This window comes from Psammomys obesus, unplaced genomic scaffold (assembly GCF_907164565.1).
Source record: "Psammomys obesus unplaced genomic scaffold, mPsaObe1.curated_primary_1811, whole genome shotgun sequence".
NCBI lineage: Eukaryota > Metazoa > Chordata > Mammalia > Rodentia > Muridae > Psammomys > Psammomys obesus.
This window is the reverse complement of record NW_026592510.1, coordinates 2,295,768-2,316,205: the sequence shown is the minus strand read 5'-3', so window position 1 is coordinate 2,316,205 and position 20,438 is coordinate 2,295,768. Positions and strand designations below refer to the sequence as shown.

The 20,438-nt window shown below is 38.5% G+C and overlaps 1 protein-coding gene across 4 annotated transcripts in view; it reads left to right on the top strand.

The window, feature by feature from the left end:
• Hectd2 (HECT domain E3 ubiquitin protein ligase 2) overlaps positions 1–20,438 on the top strand; it is a 62,374-nt gene that overhangs the window by 8,759 nt on the left and 33,177 nt on the right. For all 4 annotated transcript variants that reach the window (XM_055614131.1, XM_055614132.1, XM_055614133.1 and 1 more), the window contains exon 2: positions 7,733–7,862. In XM_055614131.1, the coding sequence (XP_055470106.1) occupies positions 7,733–7,862 (130 nt within the window). The remainder of the gene's footprint in view (positions 1–7,732; positions 7,863–20,438) is intronic.

The following is a 20,438-nucleotide window of genomic DNA, read 5'->3' as shown; positions in this document are numbered from 1 at the left end:
GTGTGTGTGTGTGTGTGTGTGTGTGTGTGTGTGTGTGTGTGTGTGTGTTGTGAAGCAAATGAATAAATGTCAGAGGCTACCTTGTCTCCTGATGGTCAGTGAACACTGAAGCTCTGTGCTTCAGTGCTAACGCCTAGAGGGGTCAGTTGTCAGACATCTTTGAGATTAATGGTAAAGTGTCTTTTACAGTGGAAAATAATGTCAGTTCGAGCTTAGAACCTTGTAAGAAAAAAATAAACTATCTTCAGTGAGCTTCGGCCAATTAAGCAGTAATAAATATTATTTTAAAATCTATATCTTTATCTCTTAGTACCCTTTATAAGATATGGTTTATACTAAAATTCTACTTGGGGATGGTGCTATTTAGTTTAGGAAGAACGTTCACAATTGAAGAGTAGCTGGCTCCACATCTTAAAGGGAAAGTTAGTTCAAGGTAGTGCTTCATCTTAGCTGTGAAGAAAGAACATAGAAAACATATCTTTACCTGGCATCAAGACCTGAAATAGGTTTTTTACGGATTTTAAGTATATTTGAAGCCCTATGTTGGATATAATCCTGATTGGTAGCTAGGAGAAATTATTTTAGAAATTGGCAAAGCAGGAGATCTTAAGGATTGCTTATGTGAACTTAAAACATGCAGATATGCTTGTGTGCTACTCATCTGACATAAATACCCTTTACTGAAAACCTCAGGAAACCATTTACTTTTATGTAAAAATAGTTTTCATATCCATCATAGGTGTTCTACCCCTGATTTCTTGAGGCTGGAGGTTGGACATAGAAATTCAATTTAAAATATTTTATTTCAGAGACTGTAAAATAGGGGGAGATGTTACCAAATTCTAGCATTGTGTGATGGACAATTGTACCTTAATCAAACATTGTGTCAGAATGTAAACAGAAATGTTTATCTTCTAAGGAAGTTATTGGAAGATGGAGGATAATCAAAGTAAATTGTGCTAAAATTTTGTATACAATAGAACTTGGCACTTAAAATTGATCAGTGAAAACTTAATACTCCCCCTTTGGGCGTCTGTTAGAAAAATGTGATTTAAGAAATTAGAAATTTGACTCAGATACTTCCTCAGTTAATTTTGAAAGTAGGAACTCAAATGTTCAAAGAAAATAAGGTTGAAAAATATATCACTATATGTTAATATGAGCAGAGCAGATATTCTAAGTACTTGTGTATTTAACTTTTTGAGATGATTTAATATTATAATCTTACATAATATCTACATACTTATATGGTCAGAAAACTGTGGAGGCCTATGTTAGGTACTAGCAAAATAAAATTGTAATTACCTCATAAAACTTTTCTGTTGTTTGAAATATTGAACTTGTCTAATAAATTCATGGGTAATCTCTGCCTGGAGAATGAATTCTGTTGCTTATTGTACTAGGTTGAAGTAGTTTGAGTATATTTTTCTCTCAATGAATTTTTAAAGTTCAACTCCCTGCCCCCTTCCACCCCCATTTCTTTGTACTTAAGTCTGTAACAGCTGGTTGAGTATCCTCCTACTGTCTATTCTTCAACACATGCAGCCCACTGTTTGCAGGCTGGCCATAGTCCAAGACTTCATCTCTAGTATTCTGTAGAACTCCAGATAAGACAGAAAGCCCTGCAAGTCAGCTGTAGTTGAAGTTTCAGAAGGTGTAGTAGTCTTTAACCTTTCAGTCCCCCACCACTTTATCCATGTTTCTTAGCAGTCCTTGTCATGGCCTTCATTCCCTACCTTCCCATTCATTTGTCAGCTCATTCACATGATTTCTGCCATTCCACTCCACCCAATCTGTTTGCCTTTGCTCTCTTAAGTTTTTGTAGTTATTCATTGGACTAGATGTACCCTTTATTATTTGACCTTCTTGAATTTTTCTAACTCCCTTATTTTTTTATTTCCAATTATCTTATGTTTTATGCCTGAATGAATGTCTGTGCACCATGTGTTTGCCTGGTGCCTATGGAGGACAGAACAGGGTGTTGGATCCCCTGGAACTGGAGTTACAGATGGCTGTAATCTGAGTTCTGGGAATCAAAAACTGCTTGTTTGGAAGAGCAGTCAGTGCTCTTCACGGCTGAGCCATTTCTCCACCCCACTCCCCCCTTTAGGTTTTTAGCACATTGCTTTCTTCTGGATTTCTTCTCTTTCATCATTTATTCTTTATTTTCTTCAGTATCTCACATCATATATTTTTACCTTTTTATTGTTCATTGCTGTATACAAAGCTCTATTTAAAATGTCAGTTAATTTATCATGTAAAACATATTTGCTATTGAGCCTTGGCTCCTTGTCTAGTTACTCACAACCTGTATATACATCTAAGTCACTCTAGAGATGTTCTTCCAATAAGCCCTCTTACTTACAGTGGGATGCTAAAGTATCTTTTCTTTTGAAATTTGAAGCATTGCATATTATTAATTTCTCATATAACTTATTGGACAGTTTCTCTTCCTTGTTGTGTTTCAAACTTAAACTGGAAATAGCCCTTGCTGTTTTGTTCTTGGTTGGCCAGGCTGCCATCTTTTGGTCACTGTTTCAATTATATGTTCAGGTTTCATTTCTTGAAATTGGGTTAATTTAGCTCCCAGTACTGTCTATCTCTCTTACCTTTGGGAATCTGTGTTATAAATCTAAGAGAAATTAGGACTATAGTGGTTGCATAGCTGTTAACTAAATAAATTATTTTATTATTTCAAAGTCTTAAAAGTGAATTGAACAATGTTTCCGGAGACTTTGTTTTTATTAAGACAAGGTGGAGGAAGAGGAGGAAAAACCAGAAAGTTTTTCCTAAATCATTAGGATATTAGGGATCTCCCTAAAATATTTTGGGTTTTATATGTATTTTAATGCTGCCCCAGGTCTGCTTTTCCCCTGGTTTATCGAGGCACCAGCCTGGACTGGAGGGAATGAAACTTAGCCTGGGCAGGTAGGTTAGACACGATCTCAGTTTATGTGAATGCAGGAGAAACAGCCTTCTCAGGAGACAGTTTTCAATGAAACAGCTCTCTTTATTGAGGGGACCTTTGGGAGTGCATAGGAGTTTTGGGGGTGGGTGTACATCATTAGCTAGGGCCAAGGTGCTGGGAATGCTTCATTTTTATGAAGAGGAATTTTCAGGTGCTTGCTGGATATGTCCTTATAGGGAGGGAGGAAGTTTAACCTGAAACCTGGCCACGAGGCTATGTGACCACCTCAAGGGTGGCAGAGGTTCGGGTTGTAAGGCTTACATGCACTGGGACATGCAGGCCCAGAACAGGGAGGAAGTAGTCCTACTCTTGCCAGTCTCCAGATGAGATTGTCGGTGTTTGAACATGTCTCAACCTCAGTCTTGCTCAAGACTGGCTCTTCCAGTCGCATGGCCTTCCTGGCTCCAAGTATTAATTTCCTGTGGTTAGTTGAGTTGCTTCTAAAGTTATTAAATATCATTCACCATCAGTAAAAGTATAACCACAAAGAGTAGTTTTTAAAATTGGCAGTATATTATATTTAACATTTATTCTCACATGTTGAGCCCCTACTAGTGATAGCTACTATAGCTTCAGATTCTGTGATGTGGTAATTTGCAAGTAAGTCTTGATAGTCATTAGACTGGAATTTAAACTCTTATTTGCTGTGGTCTGTGCATTTGAACATGAAAGGCATTTCAAGCTCCTCTGCTGTACAATGAAGTGGAAGTATTATTCTAGTCTGATTTTCCATTGCTGCAATAAACTTTAGGGGAGAAAAGGGTTTGTTTTATTTTATAGCCCATTATCAAGGGAAACCAAAGTAGGAATGCAAGGCAGGAACCTGTAGCAGAAACATGGCTTACTGGCTTGTTCCTGGGCTCATGTTCAGCTTCTTTCTTTGTACAGCTCAGAACCACCTACCTAGGCATAGTACTCCTCACAGTAGGCTGAGCCCTCCTACATCAATCAGCAATCAAGAAAAGGCATCTTAGTTATACTCATAGGCCAATCTGATGGAGGCAATTCTACTATTGATGTTCTCTCTTTCCCATTTGTGTCAAGTTGACAACCAAGATTAGCCACCAATATCACAAGAATGTTTTAATGTAGTGAAGCATCAAATACAGGAGTAAGAGTATAAGAAACACCCAACAAATGATTTGTTCTAATATGCTGTTATAACAGTAATAACCATTTTGAGCACTCATTATATTGTAGTTCTAACCCTTTATGTCTATCTATGATTCTGAGACTTCTGATTTTCTCTTTCCTGAATCTATTAGAAAACTATATTTTCAGGTACACAATATATTCAACAGTTGTATGCATGTGTAGATGTTTATATGTCTGAGTACATGTGAGTGGAGGCCAAAGCTGGGCCTCTTTCTCAATATTCTCTACACTTTTTAAAGAAAAGGTCTCCCCTCACCACACAGTTACCTGGGTGTTTGGATACAAACTCAGGTCCTCATGCTGTGCAGGAAACACTTTACCAGCCAAGGCGTCTTCTCAGCCCAGATATTTTGAGCTTTTATAGACACTATTGTGTCCACTAATTCTAACACAGAAATATCAGTTTGGGATTCACTGAGCTGCAAAAACAAATAGCAGTAACAAAGTCAATGAGCAGCCAAAGATGTTGCACATTAAAAAAATTTTTATCTATGTACTTGTGAAGGCATATCCTTCAGACTCAGTGTCTCTTTACAGTTTGCATCTATGTACTTGTGAAGGCATATCCTTCAGACTCTCAGTGTCTCTTTACAGTTTGCATCTATGTACTTGTGAAGGCATATCCTTCAGACTCTCAGTGTTTCTTTACAGTTTGGGTGAAGCATTGTGTGTGTGTGTGCATGAGTGCATATTTTTGTGTGTTCAAGTACACATGTGTGCAAATTCAAGTGTGTACAGGTATATACATCTATACATATGCAGTGGAGTCAGTGGACTAGTTTTGTGGCACTTTCTACAGGTACTTTCCACAGACATCTGCCTGTGTCTGTCTCCTCAACAGCATGATTAAATGCATGTACTACCATGCCTGGACTTCTAAAATGTTAGTTCTGAGAATCAAATTTAAGTCTACTGTACTGTCTGAGCCATTTCTACAATCTAGCTATCACAGTTTTGTAATTTTTTAGCCTACTGGCTTTTTTTCCCCAGAAGTTTTTTAAATTAAATTTTAATTTTTTTTTACATTAATTACATTTTATTCGCTTTGTATCCCAGCTGTAACCCCCTCCCTCGTTCCCTCTCAATCCCACCCTTCCTCACCTCCTCCCATGCCCCTCTCCAAGTCAACTGATAGGGGAGGTCCTCTTCCTCTTCCATCTGACCCTAGCATATCAGGTCTCATCATGACTGGCTGCAGTGTCCTCCTCTGTGGCCTGGCAAGGCTGCTCCTCCCTCGGGGGATGGGGGGGTGGAGAGGTAGTCAAAGTGCCAGCCACTGAGTTCATGTCAAACACAGTCCCAATTCCCCTTACTAGGGAACCGACTTGGATACTGAGCTGCCATGGGCTATATATGTGCAAGGGTTCTAGGTTATCTTCATGAATGGCCCTTGGAGTATCAATCTCAGAAAAAAAAAAAAAAAACCTGTGCCAAGATATTTTGGTTCTCTCCTTGTGGAGCTCCTGTCCCTTCCAGGTCTTACTAACTCCCCCTTCTTTCATATGATTTCCTGTACCCTGCCCAAAGTTTGGTTATGGGTCTCAGCATCTGCTCTGATACTCACTTAGAAAGACAGACGAGATGGACATTGGAAAAAGGAGAAACAAGAAACAGGACAGGAGCCTACCACAGAGGGCCTCTGAAAGACTCTACCCAGCCTACTGACTTTTGATGATGCTTAGATGACTCCAGTTTCCTTACTTGTGAAGTAGGAGTTAACTGATTTCCAAAAGTTGCTTAAATCCAAAAACTGTTTAATATTATGTTATTATAGTATTTATTTTCTTTGGGCGCTTCTAATAACTTTTTTTTAAGTCCTATGATGAATAAGGACTCTTTAGTGCAACCTAATGGACCAATATGAGAACAGTTACTTTCTCTGCAGTAATTTAAATACATTGCAAGATTAGGAAGAATGATTGGTTTTTTAGAAAAATAAAAACAGAACTTCACAGACTAGTTATAAGCTGCTATTTCAGTTACATAGCCCAATTTCAGTGTTTAAAACATCTAAAGGTTTTATTACTGCCAGTATATTGGTCAGAAGTGGCTCTGTTTCATATAATCCATCACTCCAGACTCAAGCTTATGAATAATCCAGCACCTCAGCTCTTAGTATCTGTCATTGTCACAGTGCTGGAAAACAGCAGGAGCTGGGATTTTCCCACCAATCTTAAATGTGTCAGCACTTCTTACTAGAACTGACAGATGTTATTTCTACTTGTAGCCTATCAGAGTTAATCAAATGGCTGTGTAAAAGGGCAGGAAATTTGGAGAGGACACGTGAATATTTGGTGAGCATAAATATTTCGGCTATAGCATGTATGAGTTAGTTCAAAAAGAGTAAATGGAATCAATTTGGTGAGTAAATAAAGAAGTGAAAAGGAAACTCTTCACTTACTGTGAAAGTATAACTACCTTTAAAAAGTAGATGTTGGAAAAAAGTAGACATTGGGCTGGCAAGATGGCTCAGTGGCTAAATGCGCTTGCCACTGAGATTGCTGGCCTGCGCTCATCCACTAGGATCCACGTGGTGGAAGGAGAGTGCAGACGCCGAGGTCACCCACTGACCTCCATTTGCACAGCACACACGGCACACATTTACGTGGGCATGTACGCACACACGTCTTCGCACACAGTATGAACAAAAAGTATGTTAACAACTTTAGCTACTAATTCTCAAGATTCTGAGAGCCGAAAAGTGAGGTGAGGGGGTGTAGATCTGTGATCTCAGCCTTGGCAAGGCTGACAGGAGTTCAAAGCCAGTCTGAGCTATATAATAAAATTCAGGCCGGCAGGGATATATAGAGGCCCTACCTCAAAACAAAACCTAACCTGATCTGGAACATAAGCTCCTAAAGATCTAAGAACTAAGAAAAGGCCCAGAGTCAGCACTGCAGCTTAAATGTGCACTGCTTATATTTTACTTTCACTAAATACAGATGAATTAAATGTTTTAGGAATTTTTGGAGTTTTGGGGGTGGAAAATGTGCTAATGAATAGTTTGATCTTTAGTGTGTGTGCTCTGTGATCTATACCTAAGGATTCCAACATGGTTAGAACTTTTTTATTGAATCCTAGTATGCCCACAATTTAATTATAATACTTGGGAAGAAATAAGCACTAAAGGATTTATCATTTTATATATCTTTCTAAAGTTGGAGCAAATGATTATAAAAGACTTTAGTAAATCAAATTGTAACATAACATACATTATTAAAACTTACAGTTTTAGTGATCATAAAAGCAGTATTAATTACACACTGCTTTTTGGACATAATTAAAGTAGTTAACATCGGTGGGATACATACTGTGTGTGGAGGGATGCATGTGGGGTATGTTAACCATTCTACGAGTAGACTTTGTTAAACCTCATAGTAACTGTGAAATAGGTATATCGTTGCCGTTACCTTTCCCAGCCTTACCAGTTTTCAAGTACCCAGATGATTGATACGGCTCTTCTATGCGTAAGATAATTTGGTCACTTGCATATATAAAAGTTTCATTATCTCTCTGTCATAAAATCTAAATCGCTATGACACTTTAATCTTTACAATAAAATAAAGTGCAGGGAGAATTATGTTACAATTTCAAATGTTTTGTTTTTAGGGCCTGGACAGAGGATCCAAGGGCCAGATTTCCACTTGTAGCAGCTTTGTTTCAACTGTTACCCAGAAGAAAGAAGCTGCTGAAAATAGAGGCTCACCTACCCATCTTGCTCTCCCCAACATCAGGAATGGTAATGGTCTGTGTGTCTTGGCTGAAATTATTTTCTGGTATTAAACTACTTAAAATGTGTATTTTAGTTTCTTAGCACTTTTTTTTTTAGTAAGTTTAATTATTACAAAATAAAAGAGGAATAAGCTTTGTAAATATTTATAGGAAGATCCAGAATTGTTACTTTTAGCCTAAAAGTTTTGGGTGTTATCCAGAGTAAGAATAAAATAAAAAGTAGTGAATAGTAAAGTTGGATTAGAGAGAGAGCTGTACTGTATGTCGGATGTAGTAGGGATGTAAAATAGATCTGCATCTTTGATACACTGCGTTAGCCTTTCTGTGGTAACAAAATACTTGAGAGAAACAACCTAAATGAATAAGGATTTATATTTTGGCTCCTGGTTTTAGAGATTTTACTTTAGGGTTAGTTGGCTCTGTGTTTTGGTGTCTGTGGTGGGATAGAACATACAGCAGGGAGGGGAGGCATGTGAGACTAGAGTTGATTACTTTGTGGCAGCTGAGAAGCAGAGAGAAAGAGACCGAAAGGGACCAGGCAGGCAGTAGACCCTTCAAAGTCATGCCTCCAATGACCTGCTTTCTGCCCTACCTTTTAGTAGTCCCTTTAGTAGGAATTCATGGATGGATTTAACAGATTTTGAAATTCACACCTTCACAATGCATTCACACCTCAATATTGCCATCAACTAAGGATTAAGTCTGCAACACATGAGCCTTTTGTGGGGGCCAGTTTATATTCTGAGCTTTATGACAGCATATAAATATGAGACAGATATTTAATATACTGCCATATTTAAGCAGAAAATTATTAGGAAACAAAATGGACAATATATGAAATACTAGAAGTAAACCCAAAAAGGAAGTAGGCAAAACTTCTTATATAAAAACATGAAAAACAAAAAGTTTGTGTAAAAACCATAGTGATGTCCTACAGTTTATTCTACATATTTAATAATTTCAACAATTCTTTGGGAAACCTTGACAAAAATCATTCCATACTTGTGTAAGAATAAGTGTCCAAGAGGATGTAGGACATAAATGGTATTAAATTAACGCAAAAAGCATAATTAGAACAACTGACAGACCTCAAAAATAATAGTTATAATTTTAATTATAAAAGTGCTAAAAATATGCAGAATATTTTCAGAGATGTAGACATCAACCTAATAATTCTGCATGTAGGAATTTAGTCTAAGGAAATAACATCTTACATGTGCAAAGAGAGAAGGAATGGATATGCATTGTTTATAATAGTATTTGAAACAGTCTAAGTCGATTGGTTAACTAAATTGTCAGTTTTTATTGTGAATACTGTGTTTCTATTAAAAAGAATATGATAAGGATATAAAAATAACTGAGTAAAATGCCCATAGTACAGTATAAAATTAAAAGAAGCAATTATACAATTAAACATAGGTTATAACTCCAGTATTGTTAAGTGGGATGAACCCTTTTATACTTTGAGCATATATTTTGACTCTTCACAAATATGTTAATGGCTTCCTTTAGAAGGATTAGGTATATGTTACTTGTGTTTCTTATTTTATCATAGAAAATATAAATTCCTTATATTTTCTTCAGTATAGCTGTGAAAACATAAAACAAATCTTTGAAATTTGGATGCCCCTGATAGCCAAGCAAAATCACTACACATTTGATAAATCTTCCTTACAAAAAATTTTTTTGCCAGTGCATGCTCACATTAGACCTGCTTTACAGTCTTAGAGGTTAGAGCCATAGCACTTTATTTTTGGACTTATGCCTTTGCTAACATCTTTTTTCCTTTGATTTATTTACACCCATACCCTCACACATATGCCCTATCCTGGAGAGGTATCTGTTTTCCACAGTTCCACAATGCAGTTAAACAAAGCTATAATTGTGGTAGCTTTATAGAAATAAAGAAAATTAGCCTAATTAGGAGATAAGTTGTAGCAAATGATTTCTGTTTAGACATATCAACTGTATAATAACATTTATTTATAAAATTTAGAAAGAATATTTTATTGGACCCTCACAATAGTCAAGTAAAATCTTATCATAATTTGTTTTCTATTGCTGCATAATTAATTGTCACAACTTAGTGGCTTTAAAACAGCACCCAGTTATTTTCTCTCAGTTCTTTTGGTTCTATAGTTAGAACCCTGGAAGGCTGAAATCAAGATGTTATTGGGCTGACTCTGCACAAATATTTCTTTCCAATCTCATTCAGATTGCTGGCAAAATTGGATATTGTAAGACCAGTGTGCCATCACCTTGCCTCATTGTCGGCATATAGGCATCCAGTTCCTTGCCACTTGCCTTCTTACTGGTTCTCAATAATATCAAAGCTTATTCTTTCAAGGCAACAGAGCCTTTCTAGAATTTTTTAAATGATTCCAGTTTCTTCAGCTTTTTGCAACCAGTGGAAGATCCACTTGTAAAGGGATTTGTGTGATTGGGTTCTGCCAACCTGGCTAGTCTTCCCATTTTAAGGTCACAGCGATAGGTTCCATGTTTAGGACTTTAACATATCATTTAAGCGGATGCAGGGATATGATGAAGCACAACAGAGAATTGTCACCTTAAGAAAACTGAAATGTGTGAAGTGTGGCACCTGACAGGAAGTCAAAGTGTGCTAGATAGCAGTAATCTTTGGATTTTTTGTTTAAATGGCCTTTGCTTCCTTTCCTCAATTTCTACCTAATATGTTCTTTTTTATCTTATGTTATGGGTGCTCACTTCATGTATTGGTGTGTTGCCTGCAGATGTGTGTGTGCCATGTGCATGCCCATCTGTTGTTTTATGTACAGATACCTTGATTTGTAAACTTGGCTTGTCAGCTCATGTGTCTACAGTTTTTAAGTAGATTTGTTGACTCAGAATACATACCACCTAGCTGAATTCCCACAGCTTGCCTGTTTTTCTCTCATAAGAGTCAGTCTTGTAGACTCTGGACTTAGCCCCAAGCTCACTCAACTTGGGAGTTTTTACACACAGCGCTTTAGCTGAATAGGTCTTTCAGCAGACTTCTTTACCTTAATCGAACTCCTGTCTAGACATCTGGCTGTTCTGTCTGGATGCTACCTTAGTTCTGGTATAGTCATGTGTCACAGGTGCTACAGAAAGAACTCTTTCTTTGAGTTTAGACTCACTTGAATTAGACTAAGTCTTTGTGGAGGTGTACTTATAATTCCTTGGCGTTTTTTGAGAAGCCTCCCTCACTTGTCAGTAAGATTATTTCTTCAGAAGTTTGAATTCTTAGCAGTTATTGTAAGTTTCTTTTTTTCTGGTATCAGGACCAGGTGTTCTCTTAACAGCTTATCTCCAGATGGTGTTAAGAGAAGCTGCTACCTAACAGCTGAGGGACCCTTTCCTCCCTGTAGCTCACATGACTAGGTAAGTCTGTCAAGTTGGCTATCCTTTGAAAAAGCTGAGAAGTGTAGGTGTTTTACTTACTTTAACAGCTGCTAGAGATGATGCATCTTTAAAAAAAAATACAAAAAAAATGACCTAGAAGGCAAGTAAAGTAGGAGTGGAGTTCTGATGGTAACACTACATTCTTTATTTATATATATATTTTTTTTTTCTTTCTTCCTTTTAGACTTTCTTAAAACAAGTTTAAAACAGCACAAAACACCTTTAAAAGAAGCAAATCAGTTCTTCCTAAAGCCTTTTGAAATATCTCTTTTTTCTTGGTAATTGAGAAAAGACTGGATCTGAACTTGAACTCACATTTACCTGGAGGCCAGTGTTTCTTTCCCAGCTCAGCTGATTTAAGAGTTTATTCTTGGAGACTGGGCCTATGGGCTACATCTGAGCAAAGGTTTTAGGTCCTCTCCATGCATGGTCCTTGGTTGGAGTATCAGTCTCTGCAGGGGACCTGGGCCCAGTATTTTTGCCTTTGTTGCTCTCCTTGTGGAGCTCCTGTCCCCTCCAGGTGTTTCTATTTCCCCCTTCTTTCATAAAGTTTCATGCATTCTGCCCAAAGTTTGACTATGAGTCTCAGCCTCTGCTTCGATACCTCCATCAGTGGAGTCTTCCAGAAGTCATCTGTGGTAGGCTTCTGTGTTGTTCTCTGTCTTCTTCTGTTTCCATTGTCTCTTGCGTTTGTTTTCCCTTCTGAATGAGGATTGAGCATCTTCCCTAGGGTCTTCCTTGGTGTTTAGCTTCTTTAGGAGTATAGATTTTAGTATGTTTATACTATATTGCATGTCTAATAACCACTTAGGAGTGAGTATATACCATGTGTGTCTTTCTGCTGCTGGTACCCTAGTAAGGGGAGCAGGGGCTGTCTCTGGCATGAACTCTGTGGCAGGCTGTCTGATCACCTCCCCCTGGGGGGTACAACCAGTCCTGATGAGACTTGATAGGCTAGGGTCAGATAGAAGGGGAGGAGGTCCTCCCCTATCAGTGGACTAGGGGAGGGGCATAGAGGGAGAAGAGGGTGGGAGGGTGGGTTTGGGAGGAGAAAAGGGAGGAGCCACAGATGGGATACAAAGTGAATAAATTGTAATAAATAATAATAATTAATAAAAATGCAAAAAAGTTTAGTCTTAGCAGAGCCTTGGTGTGACATGAGAAATGCATCACTAAAATAGAGGAAGGGAAGAAAGATGGTTGTAACTCAGTGCTTAGGTCTGTATGAGGTTCCTGTGATGTGTTTTCAGGTAAAGTAGTACAGAGTTTCTGTTTAAGAGCAGTTTGAGGGGCAGACAGAAACAAGTGGTTAGAAGAAAGCCACTGCAGTGCCAGATGTCGGGGGAGGGGGGAAACAAAGGGCATGGCACTTTAGGATTTCTACCTTGAGAGTATCTCCAAGGCCTCAGATGACCCTGATCTCCAGGTTGCCTTTGAAAATGAAACTGGTCTTGGACTAAATCTCTAAGATCTTCCCCTAAGCAGAATAAGTACCTTAGTTATTTTCTTTTCTTAACTATTCCTGGAGAAAACTGTATCTGAAAAACATTTTGCTGTGTTAGTTTACTTATCTTTTTTTACTACTCTTAAATTAAGCTCCTGAAGGGCTTATTTTGGAGAGGGGAAGGGCTGTTGTTTTAGATCAGAGTTAACTTTTGAATAGCACCTTTGTGTGATTCAAAAGTGAGCTCACCTTGAGCCACCCTCAAGAGATGGTAGAATACTTACCCATTTAATGAGGTAGAATTCCTTCCTAGAATCCCTACCCCACATCAGGCAGCCTCTTAGAGAGCCACAGATACCGGCTTTAGAAGTCTGCCTGCTTTTCTAAACATGCTTTTCCAACACATTGGGCCTCCCAGTGCTAACCCTTTCCTCCCAGCCACAGGGCCAGCTGCCTACCACCATGCAGTCCTGCCAGCTGAACTCTTAGCAGCTTAGCTTTTTCCCTTTCTTCTCCATTCTCTTTCTCTGAGCAGCTGCTGAGATTCATAGTTTGTCTGCCTGGGACTTTTCTTTTAAATGCTAATAGAATTGTTGTAGAGTTTTTTTTAAAAGCTGTAAGAATGAGTAGCTTCATATGTAACTATCACATTGTTTTGCTGTATCTCCTGTATGCCATAAACATATATGTATATATGTATACTTTTATTTCCCTACTTAAAAGACAATGTCCCCTACATGTACATCAACCAGCACCTTGGGTTATTATTTTCAGTTGTTTTATTTGAGATATATTTCTTGTTTTTTACAACTATATTCTATCATATTAGATGTACATATTTTTAGACCCCATTAAAAAGAATGAATTGTGCCCATCCTTTTTTTTTAATAGAAATAGTACGACAACAAGTGACTTTTTATTCCGTTTTGTTCATCTGCATAATATTTGTAAGATATTCCTGGAAGTGTGAGTGTCAGATCTGGGCATCTATGTATTTCTAGTTTTCTTGAGTTTTGAGTTCAGTTGTCTCTATGGCCCAGCATCCATGACCCATGTAGTCTGTACTTGGTAATAAAGAAATGAATAGGAGACACTTTTTCTATGCTGCCTGTTTGCCCTATTGGGATACCAGATCCTTTTCTGGTCTTTACTTCTGTAAGATAATCTAGTATAAAGCGTCTACTTCATTAAAGATGAACTTCTACGGAAATAACTTACATTTTTAGATGAAGTCCATAAAAGAACTTTTCACTCATGCTTACAGTTTTATATACACTTCACTGAACTTGGTAAAAAGTCCTCCCCAAACCAGGGAATATGTTGCTTTATTTGGCTCCGATGGCTAAAGTTCTATGAATCATAGGGTTTTCCCCCTCTTCTTCCTTTCTCCCACCTTCAAGCTTTATTTTTGCTAAATGTTCAGAAAAGTACTCTTATAGAGAGTGATGTAAACACCACCTGTTATGACTAATCTGCTCTGGTCTTTCCCTGTTTCTGCTGCATGCCAAAACTGAAGTAGTCAAAAGCAGCACAAAAACTGAGCTGAAAGAGGGAACCTTCAGATTGTTCCTTTATGCCTTGCCTGGTACTTGCACTGCCAGCTGACTGCCTTCGCCTGTCAGAGCACTCTGAACTATCTAACCCTCCTAGGCCTCTGTTAGTGATCACAGAGTGGGGCAATTGTGGGTGATGAACTGTAAATGTGTCTGTACCTAAGTTTTTTAATGTAAGTAATATTTAGGATGCAGTTTGCCAGCATATTGATTTGATTGATCTTTGAAGGTTGTTTTTGTTTTGGGGTGTTTATTTATTTATTTTTGATACATTTACAGTTTATTAGCTCCTATTTCCTGATTGACTTTATTCACAGTAGAAGATTGCCGTTGTTCAGTAGTAGAAACAGTGCAGGTCTTATAGCTTTTCAGGCTAGGGTTGAATCCTGGATCTGTAGTGTACAAACTACCATTTTAAAAAATTAATCTCATTCTTTTCCCATCTGTAAAATGAGGTAATAAAAACTATCCTGAAAAGTTATAAGTATATGTGAAAAGAAAGCATTTAAAACGTATTCAGCCTCTTTTGGATATATGCTTAGGAGTGGATCTTGAGGAAGCATTATTCCTAGTTGTCTGAGAAAGCACCAGATTGATTTCCAGAGTGGTTGTACCAGTTTACATTCCCACCAGCAGTGGAGGAGGGTTCCCTTTCTCCACAGCCTCTCCAGCATGTGTTGTCACTTGAGTTTTTCATCTTGGCCATTCTGATGGGTGTAAGGTGAAATCTCAGGGTTGTTTTGATTTGCATTTCCCTGATGGCTAATGGCGTTGAACATTTCTTTAAGTGTTTCTCTGCCATTCGATATTCCTCTACAGAGAATTCTCTGTTTAGCTCTGTTCCCCTTTTTTTAATTGTATTACTTGGTTTGCTGCTTTTCAGCTTCTTTAGTTCTTTATATATACTAGATATTAGCCCTCTATCAGAAAAAGGGTTGGTGAAGATTCTTTCTTAATCTGTAGGCAGTCGTTTTGTTTTGATGACGGTGTCCTTTGCCAAAAGAGGCTCAAGTACACAATAAGGACATTTGCTCAACCATGTTTGTAGCAGCTTTATTTGTAATAGCCAGAAGCTGGAAACAGCCCAGATGCCCCTCAACTGAAGAATGGATGCAGAAATTGTGGTACATCTACACAATGGAATATGATTCAGCAATGAAAAATGAGGAAATCATGAAATTTGCAGGTAAACGGTGGAACCTGGAAAGGATCACCCTGAGTTGAGCTGTCCCAGAAGCATAAAGACACACACGGTATATACTCACTCATATAGACATATAATATAGGATAAACCTACTAAAATCTGTACATCTAAAGAAGGAGGACCCTGACTAAAATGCTCAATCCCCATCCAGAAAGGCAAAGAGGAAGGACATCAGAAGAAGAAGAAAACAGGAAACAAGCTAGAAACCGGCCACGGAGGGCCTCTGAAAGGCCCTGCCCTGAAGACTATCAATGCAGATGCTGAGACTTATGGTCAACTGTTGGGCAATGTGCATGGAATCTTATGTAAGAAGTGGGACACAGATCTGGAGAGGACAGGAATCCCACAAGGAGAGCAACAGAACCAGAAATTTGAACACAGGGGTCTTTCCAGAGACTCATACTCCAACCAAGTACCATGCATGGAGATAACCTAGAACCCCTGCACAGATGTAGCCCATGGCAGTTTAGTGTCCAAGTCGGTTACATAGTAATGGGATGAGAGACCACCTCTGACATAATCTGATTGGCCTGCTCTTTGATCACCTTCCTCTGAGTGGGGAGCAGCCTTACCAGGCCACAGAAGATGACACTGCAGCCACTCCTGATGAGATCTGATAGACTAAGATCAGAAGGAAGGAGAGGAGGACCTCCTCTATCAGTGAACTTGGGGAGGGGCATGCATGAAGAAGGGGGTGGGAGAGTGGGATTGGGAGGGGAGCAAGGAGGGGCTTATGGGGACATACAAAGTGAATAAAGTGTAAGTAATAAAAATTAATTAAGTAAATAAATAAATAAAAACATATTCAGTTCCATTTCAAAGTTCAACAAATATTAGTGATGAGTAAATTTTTATGTTTACATCTGCATATATTTGTATGGTACAGAATTGTAGAAGGGATTTTGATAGAGCAGAGTTTCTATTACCCCATGGTACTTCATGAGCAACTGAGAACACAATTTTTTAATTCAAATATGTCACACACATTAAATGTAATAGTGGTTAAATTGAAGCCCATGAACTCGGCACTCAAGAAAAGAGCAGTACCAGCAGGTCTCAGTGAGCCCACTCCATTTGCATTGTCCTTCTCAGAGGCCACTGCTGTCCCCTTCTCTGTTCCACAAGAGTCCTGTGAAACAGACAGCTTCTCAAACATCCGATGGGTGATTGTTTGATCATGCTAAAACTGAGGTAGTCAAAAGCAGCACAAGAACTGAGCGGAGAGATGTCTAGCAGATGTCTAGATGTCTGCATGGCTTTCCGCCTGCCCAGCATACAGCACACACAAGTTGTGAAGTGGCCTGAGTATTGTTAGCTCATTCAGATGGCGTAGCCAGAAGAAGAGTGCAGGAACTTCAGCACACCGCAGGCCAAGCATGACTGAGTCTGCAAGGCTTACCTAGTCCTTCTCTCTCTGTTTTTGGGACTTCTGCCTTTGTCTCCATGGGTTACTTTCAGAAAACTCACAGAGCCATTTCTTTGTTTCTCAAGGTTTGAAAATGTGGGGTAATGCATTTGTGTCTTTTTAAATCTCTTATGATAGAGTCTTAATAGACTCTATCAGCTCCTGTAAATTCCATAAAGAAAAGAAAAACTTTGTTATTTCCCTCCTCTGCTTTCCTCTCTAGATTTCCTGTAGTTAAAAAGGCAGACTTTCCAAACTCCTATTTTTACTGTTGTTTTCTCTCTCCCCCTACCCCTCTTCCCTTTCTTGACTTTCATTTTTCTGTATTTGGGGAGTTTTCCTTACGTTCTTTCTTTTCTCCCCTGTCCCTGTCCCTGTCTTTTTTTCTCTCCCTTGCACCACCAAGGATTGAATGTAGAGTTTTGAGTGCATTTGACAAACACTGTATAGAATCTAGCAATATTGTCTATACTAACCCCAAATTTATGATTCTTCTCTTTCAGCCTTCTGCCTAGCTGGGATTATAGGCACGTAACCCCACACTCAGCAACATAAAGGTCCTTTATTGAGTATTTAATTTCTGTCTTTAGTTATTAGTATTTCTTTGTCATATACTGAATATTTCTTTTACAAAACTTTCTTATGTCATGATTTTTTTTTAATCCATCAGAAGAAAAATTGATAGGTTTCTAAGATAGCTTTCTAGCCCGCCTCCTTTTATGGATTTTCGTTAATTCAAATCTTATTTGTCTTTTTTCCTGTCTCCTATCTTCCACATTGGAAGCATTCAATCATAAGCTTATATTTAGTTTTCTGCTTATCATTTGTAGTGGGGAACCAAATAATTGAAATCTGAGACATGAGAAAGGTTTATTGACCTTAAGCGTATCATAGGTAATATTGGTCTGTTTAGGGAATTCTAATTAATTAACCTCGTTATTTCTTTTGAGAAATGTCAGATTCTCCAAGAAATCTGTAATCTCCTCTGAGCTGTGGAGAGAGGGAGGCCATTACAGTTTTTTGATCATTTTTAGAATTCAGTAGTTATCTACCTCTCTTATTCTTGCTGCTCTTATCACCTCATCTGTGACATTTTCCCAGTCCAAAGTGCCTGTGGTATTCTCTTCAAGCAATGTAAATCTCTGGATGCCTGCTGGAATAGGGGTGGGGGAGGGGCAGTGACCCCATGCCAGAGAGACCAACTAGGAATCTAAGCTTGTCTTCAGTTTTCACTTCAGTTTTTATTTTGGCCCCACTATTTAAATGAATATGTCCAGATTTTGTCCCCTTCAGGAATTCAGTAGTGTAAGTCAAATTCCATCTCATCTTACTTCATTGAGCCTTGGTGATTAACTGACTTGAGTCATCTAAGTCAGTATTCACATGTTCTTTTTAACTTTGAGGCTATATAGCTGTTTGGATTATTCTTTTTGAATCTGTAGATTTATGTCATGAAAATAACAGAGAACCATTTCTTGTAGTTTTAATGGAATTTTGAGAAGAGTTAAAAGTCTACTCAGTTGGCCACTTACATTTAAAAGCCTTCATCTGTTTCTTTATTGAAAAAAAATTATTTATTGTGTATGTCTGCATACCCAACTTTGTGTGTGTATGTGTATGTATGTATGTTCATATACATATACGTGCACCATATACAAGCAGGTTCCCACAGAGGACAGAAGAGAGCATCAGATCCCCTTGAACCACGTCAAGAAGTTATGATTGCCAGATGTGGGTGTTGGGACCAAACCCAGGTCTTCAGCAAGAGGAGCAAGTTCTCTTTAACTGCTTGCTGAGTCATCCCTTCTGCCCCTTTGTTTGTTTAAAAGATGGGACATGAAGTTCTGAGAGATGACTTGATTTTACCAAGGTCACATTTTACATTAATCTATTTGCATTGTAGCAGCAACCTCAACATTTCGTAATTAAAACAATAGCAATACTGATTTAATTCATTAATGTGTGATTTGGAAGGAGATATTTTTTCTCCTAAGCATCATCTGAGGTGTCTTGAAAAACGAGGGACCTTGAGTGACCTGAGGGCCTGCTGAATATTGATGTGGCTGGAGTCTTGGCTTGTAGATGAGCCTGGCATTAGTCGCCTACCTGTAGCCTTTTTATGTGGCTTCCTAGCCTTCTGTACAAAGTAGTGAATGAATATCCCCAAAGAGAAAGCCAGACAAGACTTGCATGGCCTTTTATAATCAAGTCATGCTTTGTACCACATTTTGTTAGCAGGGATTCACTAATGCTGGCCCTTATTCAAAAGGATGGAAGCTAGAATCCGTCTTTTGATTGAAGGAATATAAAAAAACCTATGGGCATATTTCAAAACCACTGCATCTGTGACTATAATATATAGACCCAGGAAAAGAAGATAGGGCTTTTGATTCTTCCAAAACTGTCCTTAAAACATGCTGTAGAGCAGGACCCCAGCCTGAAATGAGGCTTTTAGATAACAGGTACAGTTTACTTTCCTTTACTATGTCAGCTTCTCTATTACGGGGCATGATACTAAGCACACCCATAAGAGATTTTTTATATTCGATTTTTATATTTTAATATTTGATTGTAAGTCCTGAGCATTTTGTTTAGTTTTTGTTTTTGAACTGTTTTTGTTTTTGACAGTTTTTGAACTGTAAATGGAGAATTCTGAGTGCTTGTGAGAAAACTCCAAGAAAACAAAGACAAGAGTCTTATGGCCTCAGTTTCTTCAAAACATAGAATTGTTCTTGGAATGTGTTTTCATGTTTCTCCCAGGTGTAGCAGATAGGAGTGAGTTACTTCAGCTGTTGTTATTCACGTGTCTCTGTTTTAGTTAGTGTTTCTAACTATGTCCACAGCCACTCTTAAAGGAAAACACTTAATTGTGGTTGGCTTATAGTGCAGAGATTTAGTCCATTATCATCATGGTGAGAAGCATGGTGGCATGCAGACAGACATGGTGCTGTAGAGATCTGGGTTGACAGGCAGCAGGAAGAGAGTGGGCTTGGTGTGAACATCTGAGACCTCAAAGACACTGGGCTTGGTGTGAACATCTGAGACCTCAAAGTCCACCCCTAACACACTTCCTCCAACAAGGCCACACCTACTCCAACAAGGTCAAAGCTCCTAATAGTGCGATTCCCTATGGGCCTATGGAGGCCATTTTCATTCAAACCACCACAGTCTCTATGGAAAAATGTGTGATTGTATACTTTACTCTGGTAACTTTTCTTAACCCTCAGAGTATAAATTGTCTGATACTCTGAACAAAGTTGGCTATTTCATGAGGCATTCTTCTCCCTCAGTTTCAGGTCCCACTCTTTCAGGTTTACACTGCCAGCTAGAATACTAAACAGATATTTGCAATATAAAGAATCCTGAAGTGCTGATATCTTAAGCAAAGAAAGGGTGAACTACTGCCAGTCAAACAATCCATTCGTTACACCCCCCCAAATTGGCCTTTCAACTTTAGGAGTGACTGACCGTTTCATTCATTTTATATAAGAGCTGAAGTTCCAAGAGCCTCAGTGACTAGCCAAGGTTAACAGGGTAACTCAGCAAGTAGTAGATTCAGTTCCTTATTTTCAGGG